The following is a 10655-nucleotide window of genomic DNA, read 5'->3' as shown; positions in this document are numbered from 1 at the left end:
TGTTGCTATTATTGTTATTAGAACAATAAAGCTGTTCCCTGGTGATACTCTACTACTGGGCAGGGCCCTCAGCGAGGCAAGGCCCTCACCTTGTGGGCAAGGGCATTCGCCAATCCAGTCACCATCATCTTCCAGGCAATCTGCACAGAGGGGTTAATTCTGTATCAAAATGGTTTGCCAGACAATCACTAGCACAATTTCCAGGAGCTGTGGAGATGGAGAGAGATAACAAACATGCACAGTGAGCAGAGAGCTCCAGGCTGACCTCTCTGCTCTCACTTAGAACTGAGTGATATCAACTTCCCGCAAAGCCTGGGGCCTTGTCTCGTCTTTAAGCACAGCTAGTTTGTTCCCCTTGCTAGACTAGGATTTGACCATGATTTCCCTCCTATCTTCCTAGCACCATCAACTTCATATTTTGTGGGCATAAAAATAAACACTCATAGCTTTATTATTGTACTCCCTCCAGCCCATGTGTTCCAGCTGTTTTCCTCCCTCAGAGACACTTCATCCCACTTCTGGATTTATAGGATGCAAACTTGAAATGGCTGTCTAGAAACAATTCTGTACAAATGCTCAGCCAATGTATGAATGTGCTGTATGCTTAATCACTCAGTCATGTCCGACCCCATGGACTGCAGCCTGCCAGGCTCCTCCCTCCATGGGGATTTTCCAGACAAGAATACTGGAGTGGGTGGCCATGCCGTCCTTCAGGGGATCTTCCCAACCCAGGGATGGAACCCAGGTCTCCCGCATTTAGGGTGGATTTTTTACCATCTGAGCCACCAGGGAGGCCCTAATATATGAATAGCCTTAGCAATATATTTGTGAACTCTAAGTTCTTTCCTTATACAGAGCCAGCATATGCTGCATAGACATTTCTCCTTGGCAATTTTTTTCTGCCTCCAGGAGAGGAAAAGTGAAAAATAACAATGGCACAATTCCTTTCATACAATTATACTTTCCAGTAGACACTTTCCTCATCCCTATATAGGTTTCTTCTAAAAGTAAACAAAATCCAAACAAACCCTTCTAGCCTTCTGAAAACAGTCTTTAGTCCCTAATGCGTTACCTCTTGGTCTTAGTTCAGTCTTCTGGAGTTTCTTTCCTTTCAACCTCAATACTGCCAAATGTTTCACCTCTCACAGCTATCCTTGCTTCCTTACCATCCCTCTGTTTTTGAGCTCATCTCTTCCTTTCCTCTAGACCTGTCTTGCTGATTCCTCAAATTCAGGCTTTGAATTTTCCATTTCCTCACAAAATGATCTTTCATTTCCACCAAAGCTCATTCAGTTTCAATAATGATAACTATCCTTATAGCTAAATTTTTTTAAAAAGCATTATTATTAGAGACAAAAGATCACATATATTTATGAATACATATACACATATAATGCAGATAGATAGAGCTTATAGATAACATAAATACTACTGCTAAAAGATAGAAGTTATAGATACAGTCAATTATTTTTAGAGAAAGAGACAAAGAGAGCTTATGTTCCAAGTAGTGAACTAAAGATGTGAGATATATTAATGTATTTAATTCTCTAAAAATAAACTTAGATAAACATGATTAGTGAATGAGAGCTTAAGGTAGTAAGTGATGCATCTCAAATTGCAGAGCTAGCAGGATGCTCAAATTCAAACAATGCAGCAGGTTCTAAGGTCTTAGAGCTGGCTCCCCATTAGCACAAATTACAACACCGGGGAAAGGCCAGGCAAGGGTCCTTGATTGTACTCTGAGAAACACATTCCATCTCAGGACAGCTGATCAAACACTATGTTCCTTACATTAAGTAAAATTAACTATAGTGTTTTTTCAAACTTTCATTCCCATGGATCCTTAAATATACATTCAATAACTATTTGTTGAATGACTTTGTGTTATGATTGTTCTATGTACTGGAGATTTAAGATAGACAAAGAAGAATCTAGTTTTGGGCTGGAAGATACAGAAAATGAATAAGTAAACCCATCAACAAATAATTTCAGCTATTATCATTTGTTATGAAGGAAATTAATATCTGGACATAATGAGCTGCTGCTGCTGCTGCTAAGTCGCATCAATCGTCTCCGACTCTGTGCGACCCCATAGACAGCAGCCCACCAGGCTCCCCCATCCCTGGGATTCTCCAGGCAAGAACACTGGAGTGGGTTGCCATTTCCTTCTCCAATGCATGAAAGTGAAAAGTGAAAGTGAAGTCGTTCTGTCATGTCTGACCCTTAGCGACCCCATGGACTCCAGCCTACCAGGCTCCTCTGTCCATGGGATTTTCCAGGCAAGAGTACTGGAGTGGGTAATCAGTGCCTTCTCCGGGATGTAATGAGAGAGGGACACAATTACATCAGAAATAAGTCTCTCTTAGAAGGTCATAGTAGAGGCAGCCCAGAATGAAAAAAAGGAATCGGTCAGTGGAGAGTATTGGGATAGAGGTTCTGAAAGTTGGAACAGTGGATCCAAATCTCTAAAGAAGGCAAAACAAACGTCTGGTATGCTAGGTCTATGAGTGATGGGCTGGTTGATATGTAAATAGTAAAAGTGAGAATGGCAGAAAATACTGTTGTAGAGACAGCATAAACCTAATAACTTAGAACTTCTCCTCAGTGATAGGGAATAAGAAGTCATTATAGGATCTTAAACCTGGTAATGACAATCTCTAAACCCTTTGACTCTTAGTTAGATTAATATTCCCAGATAATTGTGCTATCACATTAATTTTCTCAGCTGACTTTTATGGTCTATCAACAATAATTAGGCATCTTTTCATCTATTAAAGATTTGAGCCCTCTAGACCTGAATATATGCATATACGTGTGTGTGTGTGTGTGTGTGTGTAAATTATATGTCTTTGTTTTCAGTTCAATTGTCCTGAACTGGCAAAGTCCAGATCTAAACCTAGATCATTAAGGGTTGACACATGTATCTTCTGTTTTCCCCTTCACCATCACCATCCCTGACCCCTTGATATTCAGAGTAACAATAATAGTTGAGAGGCAAGAAAGATGAAAAAGAAATCAATTGATTTACAAAAGTACATTGCTTTCATTCATTGACTGACTGGATGAGAAGATTTCATGCCACAGAGAGCCTTTCTTTACTCTATTTAGGAGCATATTAAGAGGCAGTGGGGGACTTTCTTGGTGGTACCATGGATAGAAATTCTCCTTACAATGCAGGGGACATGGATTCAATCTCTAGTTGGACAACTAGGATCCCACATGCTGTGGGGCAACTAAACCCAGAGATGTAACTACTGAGCTCAAATGATGCAACAAAGACCTTCCATTCATTACTAAGATCCAATGCAGTCAAATAAATAAATAGACAAGGGAGCACACACAGACCAGTGTGTTGACAGTCTGCAACAATGTAATCATTGGTCTTTTAGCACAATTGTGAAGACAAAGGGCCAAATTAGAAGGTAATTCACAAGACATATTATATGACTCATTTGAAAAGACCCTGATGCTGGGAAAGACTGAAGGCAGGAGGAGAAGGGGACCACAGAGGATGAGATGGTCGGATGGCATCACCGACTCAATGGACATGAGTTTGAATAAACTCCAGGAGTTGGTGATAAACAGGGAGGCCTGGCCTGCTGCAGCCCATGGGGCCACAAAGAGTTGGACATGACTGAACGACTGAACTGAACTGATTGTAATTAATGTATGGAAGTAATGAAATGAATGCCTCATAGAGTTAAATTTGCCAATCCTCAAGAGGACACATTGACTCAAAGCCTGGAGGTCATGATTCCCTGAGCAATCTGGCAGTGACACCCTCAAGAATAACTCAGTTAATGCTTCTCCTACATGAACGCCCCAGGCCATTGCAGGCCTCTTCTTGTTAAAATCAGGCTGTGAACTTTCTCATCTGTTGCCACCCCCTTCCTTTTCATCCACCCCAATCAATCAGAAAATATGTCCTCTTCACTCTCCCCTTCTTCATCCTTCACTTTTTGTAGACCTCCTTGATCTTCTTTCAGGGCTTCCCCAGAGGTCAGCGGTCAAGTATCTTCCTGCCAAGCAGGAAATACAAGTTCCGTCACTGGATCAGGAAGATCCCTTGGAGAGGAAATGGCAACCAACTCCAGCATTCTTGCCAGGAAAATCCCACAGATAGAAGAGCCTGGTGGGCTATAGTCCATACAGTCACAAAAAGTCAGATACAAGTAAACACACTGCTCTTCTTGGATTGGGTCCATTATGTCTATTCTTCTCAATTAGCATCCATGTCAAGTCTCTGCAATTTTCAATTCATTTTGTGTGAATTAAGCAGATTACTTGCCGCCTCCAAATACTACTCCTTGAGTTATTTAAAGTTCTAAGAATAATTATCGCTTACTCTTGCTACTATCATAGTAATAACTTTTATTTTTATCTTCAAAACCTTATATTATCTAGTCTTTCCTAATTCTCTACCTATGTCTTACTCTTTCTTCCATTTCCAGAGAGCCATTTTCATACACGTTGCCAAGCACTGGCTGGCTAATTTTAAACTGTGAGACTTTGTTAGTATCTTATCTCCTACATGAAATCTTGGGCATCCCCCTGTTCATCTGAATTCATATAGTATCGTAATTCAAATTTTATGTTAGTGCACATTACATTCAATCAGAATATAATGCAGAATGATTTCAAGTGTCTTAGCCCTGGCTTTGTAAGGAGACACTGGAATCCTTTAGAAAAGGGTAAGTAAGCTATTGTTGGTTCATGGAGACTTTTTTGAAAATTCTCAGCCATCCTTCAACTGATCTTCTTATCTCTAATTCAGTCTCATAAGCTATATGACAACTTATTTGACTCAAAATGTACATTAGAGCAAACTGAAAAAGTAACCCGAGTCAAGATGATGAATCCCAACAAAGCTGTTATTTTTTTCTGCAAACTCTCTGGCATGTACTATAAATCTATCTTGTTTTTTCTCAGACACCACTTACTACTTCTGCCTTTCTGCTACAGTAAGTTTTTGCCACACTGCCCTGTGGCAGGCAGTCCGCAACCACTAGAACAAACATTTCCAACCCCAGAACATTTCTTTCTCCACCTTAACTTTCTCTCAATCATCCTGAATCCTACCAGAATGTCTTTCTTCCACTGATGAGCTTCCCAATGCTTCTCAAAGGACTGTTACTTCTTCCTATGTCTCTCCCCATCCTTCAGCTAATGAACTGTTTCTCCTTTAGCACAAGATGAAATGATGGAGAAGATACAATGTTAATTTTTGATCCCTGAATAGAATGTACTTTATTAAACAGAAACTGGGCTCTCAAGGCCAAATCCCAGTCCCCATGGGCAGAAGGAAGGCACTGGGGACACAAAATGGTGAATTGAAAAGAGGATTCAGTGGTATTTGTGGGCCAGAGCAGTGGCAACACCAGACACCAGCTTCTGCCAGGCAGCCTGCACGTCAGGGCTGAATTCTCTGCCAAAGTGAGTAGCCTGAACAATCACAATCACATTGCCCAGGAACTATTTGGTGAGAGACAGAATGACAATTAGGCATGCCAAGTAGAAGATTCCTAAAAGAGTTGCAGCAAATAATGGCTTAGTACCTATACCCACTCCCAAGTCCACATCTTAAACTGCTCTGTGGGTTGTATCTATATAATAAACTCAGATGAGCTTGTCCTTCAATTTAATTTAAATTCCATGAGCCCTCCATTCAACATTTGTCTACCTATATCCCCTGCCTCTCTCCTATTTCACTATTTTTATTTGTCTCTCTCCATCCCTCTAATTTTTATATTCATAGGATTTCAGGGTTGCATGGATTCCTAGAATGAGTTTAGTAAAGCCTCCAACCAATGCAGCAATAAGCCTCCACTTAGTTACAGTACTGATGGGTAATTTAATAGAGAATTTATCTATTCTTCTTTGAGATGAATGGCCTAAAAATTATTCTCCCAAATATTTTCCTAACCTCAGTCATCAAGAATCACATAAGATATTTCTCCCTCCTTGAGATTGGACTTCATCTATCAAAAGTCAGATTTCATTACTCCTTGAACAAATATGCTATTCTTTGATATTCTCTGGGGGTAAATACATCCAGTTCTGACAGAAGTTCCTGAAAATTTTTAAGCAAACTTAGGGCTGCTCACAGTGACACTAATGATAAAGAACCTGCCTGCCAATGCAGGAGATGTAAGAGATACAAATTGATCCCTGGGTCAGGAAGATCCTCCTGAAAAAAGAAATGGCAACACATTCCTGCAATCTTGCCTGGAGAATCCCATGGACAGAAGAGTCTAGTGGGCTACAGCCATGGGGTCACAAAGAGTCTGACACCTGAAGTGACTTAGCATGCATGCACTGTAAGGCTGCTCGAAGCTCTTTATGTCACTAGTCCTGAATCAAGGTGGTCTCGGTATGCCCACTGAAGTCTCCTCCTAACACTTAGTTTGATCTATGATTTCTGAGATCTTGCTAGTCTTTCCAATAAAACAGTCAACTTCCATTATTATTGCAAAGTAAAAAGCCAAAGGGAACACATGAACACTCCCTGAACTCACCCTGAAGTTCTCAGGATCCACGTGCAACTTGTCACAGTGTAACTCACTCAGCTTAGCGAAGGTACCTTTGAGGTTGTCCAAGTTCTTAATAGCTTCTCCAAAGGAGGTCAGCACCTTCTTGCCATGGGCCTTGACCTTGGGGTTTCCCATTATGGCAGAGGCAGAAGACAGGTTGCCAAAGCTGTCAAAGAACCTCTGGGTCCAGGGGTAGACAACCAGGAGCCTATGAGATGGAAACACAGCAGATGGAAAATAAGCAACTTGAAAATTTTTTCAGAATTTGCTGGTCAATTTGCCAGGCTCATATTCACCATCCTCCCCCATGAAGTCCACTTCCTACCTGCCCAGAGCCTCACCTCCAGCCTCTTCCACATTCACTTTGCCCCACAGGCTAATGATAGCAGCCTTCTCCTCGGCAGTAAAATACACCATGGTGTCAAGTCGTGGAGCTTACAGGTGATCACAGAAGCATCAGAAGCAAGTCTGTTCTGCTGCTGGATGCTGTGGTCTTTTATTCTTTACTGCTGAAATTCTGCCCCTTTGCTCCCCCTTGTCCTTTGAAGTCATTGGTCAAGGTTAGGCTGTGTCCCTCAGGGGTGGAGTCAGGTCAGCTGATGGTCAGCAAGGAAGATGTATATTGAGTGTGTGATAACCTGTTGGTTCCTGAGACATCCTTCCTTTGTTAGCTCCTCCTCCATCCTCAACACAATTTTCCACTCATTCCCCATTTTCATCCTCAGCTCTTTCCATGTCATCCTCCAAGATGACATACATCTTTCCCATTCTCCTTCCCCCAGAATGATCCATAGAGTGTAGCTAAGCACCAGACAAGAAAGGAGTTCTATTCAAACCATTTTAGTATTGGTTAACGATGGTGAGATGGAGACAAGCACAAAAACATGAACAAAATAAAAATACAATTGGAGACAAGAAATTCAATCAGTTCTAGCTCTCTTGAGGAGTGGATTATAGCCAAGCTCTGGATTTTAGTTTTCCAAGGGAGAAGAAAACCAAACAAAACAGACATTTATGGTTATTTCATGAAGCTGAATGGAAATGCAAGGGATCTACAATAGAACTAAGAGCTCAATCCCAAATTTATATATCCAAAAGTTATTTCATAGAGAGAACAGGTAGAATAAGCTTACATCCTGTGTTCCAGGGAACTCTGTTCATTTCTCTGTGACAACAAGGGAAACTGTCTACTCTGGAGATACTGCCCTGAGTGTTCTTCTGATTTTCTCTTCTTATTTATACCAGTGAGGCAGCTAAGAAGTCTGAAATTATTTATAACCAGGACTTGTGGTCACACTGAGGAATAAATAATTGTTATGAGAGATTAGGGGTTGGAGGATGTTTAATGTTTGTTGAAGCCATCAGTGGTGGAAACTTCAAAATTCTCTAGTGTCCTTGTTTTGCTTTGTATTTTAATGTCCCTGTTGTCTGTAGCCTTCCCTAAGAACACATCATCATCATGAAATAGAGTCTGCACCTTACAACTTTTTCATCTGCAACCCACTGCTTTTTTACTGGAGTTCTATTGATATGATGGTAAGGCATTGGGGAGGAGAAGCAGCCTATAATTGTATAATTAAAAATCAGCCTTTAGTGGATCAGTTTTCCTGGGCTGTGACCTTTAACTCTTCACATCAGGTGGTCAAAGTATTGGAGTTTCAGCTTCAGTATCAGTCCTTCCAATGAATATTCAGGACTGATTTTCTTTATGATTGACTGGTTGGATCTTTTGCAGCCAAAGGGACATTCAAGAGTCTTCTCCAACACCACAGTTCAAAACATCAATTCTTTGGCACTCAGCTTTCTTTATAGTCCAACTTTCACATCCATACATGACTACTGGAAAAACCATAGCTTTGACTAGATGGATCCTTGTTGGTAAAGTAATGTGTCTACTTTTTATATGCTGTCTAGGTTCATCATAGCTTTTCTTCCAAGGAGCAAGGGTCTTTTAATGTCATGGCTGCAGTCACCATCAGCACTGATTTTGGAGACCCAAATAATAAAGTCTCACACTGTTTCCATTGTTTTCCCATCTATTTGCCATGAAATGATGGGACCGGCTTCACTTTCACTTTTCACTTTCATGCACTGGAGGAGGAAATGGCAACCCACTCCAGTATTCTTGCCTGGAAAATCCCATGGATGGAGGAGCCTGGTGGGCTGCTGTCTCTGGGGTCGCACAGAGTCGGACACGACTGAAGCGACTTAGCAGCAGCAGCAGCAGCAGATGGGACCAGATGCCATGATCTGAGTTTTCTGAACTGAGTTTTAAGCCAACTTTTTCCCTCTCCTCTTTCACTTTCATCAAGAGGCTCTTTAGTTCTTCTTCGCTTTCTTCCATAAGGGTGGTGTCATCTTCATATCTGAGGTTATTGATATTTCTTCCAGCAATCTTGATTCCAGCTTGTGCTTTATCCAGCCTGGCATTTCACATGATGTACTCTGCATAAGTTAAATAAGCAGGGAGAGTATATAACCTTGATGTACTCCTTTCCTGATTTGGAACCAGTCAGGTGTTCCATGTACAGTCCTAATTGTTGCTTCTTGACCTGCATACGGATTTCTCAGTAGGCAGGTCTGGTGGTCTGGTATTCCCATCTCTTGAATAATTTTCCACAGTTTGTTGTGATCCACACAGTCAAAGGCTTGGTGTAGTCAATAAAGCAAAAGTAGATGCTTTTCTGGAACTTTCTTATTTTTTCAATGATCCAGCAGATGTTGGCAATTTGATCTCTGGTTCCTCTGACTTTTCTAAATCCAACTTAAATATCTGGAAGCTCAAAGTTCATGTACTGTTGAAGCCTGGCTTGGAGAATTTTGGTTTGCTAGCATGTGAGATGAGTGCAATTGTGCAGTAGTTTGAACATTGTTTGGCATTGCCTTTCTTTGGGATTGGAATGAAAACTGACCTTTTCCAGTCCTGTGGCCACTGCTGACTTTTCCAAATTTGCTGGCATATTGAGTGCAGCACTGTCACAACATCATCTTTTAGGATTTGAAATAGCTCAAACCTAGGATGGCACAATTCTAGGTCAAGAGAGCAGGTATTTTATCACTGAAATGAAGACTAATGAAAGGACAAGAAATGTCTGGCTACACTGTGAAGAATAGCCTTTGTGTGAAAAAGAGTATTTTTTTCCTATATTTGGTTTGCAATGTTATGCTAGTTTCAGGTGTTCAGCATAGTGATTCGGTTATACAGTAAGCCCCTATATATGAACTTTCAGGTTGCAAACTTTCAAAGATGTGATTTTGTGTTCCATCAGCTTCAGGTGTGAGTGAAATTGCAGCTTTTTCTCCATCTCCTAGTGCTGATGATCCTTCAGCTCTACCATCTCCCACCTCTTCTCCCTCCTCCAGTCAGTAACTCTTCTTGCCTGTTACTCCATGCTGGCCTTTGTTTGCCAGCTGCTGTGCTGTACTACTGTAGTTTTCAAGATAGTATACCTTAAGATCAAAAATGTTTTCCTTATTTTTGGTATTTGTTTGTTTTTTCTATTATTTGTGTAAAAAATATTATAAACACATTACATACAGTACTATATGTCTGCTTATACTAGCTGATTATGTCAGTTGACCTAGTGCATGCTCAGTCATGTTCAACTCCTTGCAACCCTATGGACAGTAACCTGCCAGGTTCCTCTGTCCATGAGATTTTCCAGGCAAGAATACTGGAGTGGGTTGCCATTTCCTTTTCCAGGGGATCTTTCTAACCCAAGGATTGAACCCTTGTCTCTTGCATCTCCTGGATTGCATGTAAATTCTTTACAGCTTGAGCCACCAAGAAAGCCTTGTTAGTTCAGTACCTAGGCTAACTTTGTTGGACCTAGGATTGGACCCTCAGAATTGAACTCATTCATATAGAGGGGACTTCCTGGTGGCTCAGATGGTAAAGTGTCTACCTACAATGCAGGAGACCCAGGTTCAATCCCTGGATCGGGAAGATCTCCTGGAGAAGGAAATGGCAACCCACTCCAGTATTCTTGCCTGGAAAATCTCATGGACAGAGAAGCCTGGTAGGCTACAGTCCATGGGATCGCAAAGAGTCAGACACGACTGAGCGACTTCACTAATGTTTATATATACATATTTTTCAGATTATTTTCCCTTTTAGTCTATTAC

At 41.1% G+C, this 10655-nt stretch overlaps 1 protein-coding gene across 1 annotated transcript; it reads right to left on the bottom strand.

Annotated features, from left to right (window-relative positions):
* Nucleotides 1–5343: 5343 nt before the first annotated feature.
* LOC145525714 (hemoglobin subunit epsilon-1-like) lies at nt 5344–6947 on the bottom strand. Its single transcript, XM_081539233.1, has 3 exons — nt 6856–6947; nt 6516–6738; nt 5344–5472 (listed from the first exon to the last, which is right to left on the bottom strand). The coding sequence occupies exons 1-3, from the start codon at nt 6945–6947 to the stop codon at nt 5344–5346; spliced, it is 444 nt and encodes a 147-aa protein (XP_081395359.1).
* Between the last annotated feature and the right edge of the window lie 3708 nt (nt 6948–10655).

Source organism: Giraffa tippelskirchi, chromosome 11 (genome assembly GCF_054371585.1).
Source record: "Giraffa tippelskirchi isolate mGirTip1 chromosome 11, T2T-mGirTip1v1.2.pri, whole genome shotgun sequence".
NCBI lineage: Eukaryota > Metazoa > Chordata > Mammalia > Artiodactyla > Giraffidae > Giraffa > Giraffa tippelskirchi.
Note: the sequence above shows the minus strand (reverse complement) of the source record. Positions and strands in the feature narration are given on the sequence as shown.

Bases quoted from the DNA above. Each gene is read 5' to 3' on its own strand.
- LOC145525714 (XM_081539233.1), bottom strand. From the start codon at position 6,947: ATGGTGTATTTTACTGCCGAGGAGAAGGCTGCTATCATTAGCCTGTGG. The intron at 6,739-6,855 runs GTAGGAAGTGGA...TCCATCTCATAG, and splicing joins GGAGGTGAGGCTCTGGGCAG to GCTCCTGGTTGTCTACCCCT. The intron at 5,473-6,515 runs GTGAGTTCAGGG...CTCACCAAATAG, and splicing joins TGGATCCTGAGAACTTCAGG to TTCCTGGGCAATGTGATTGT.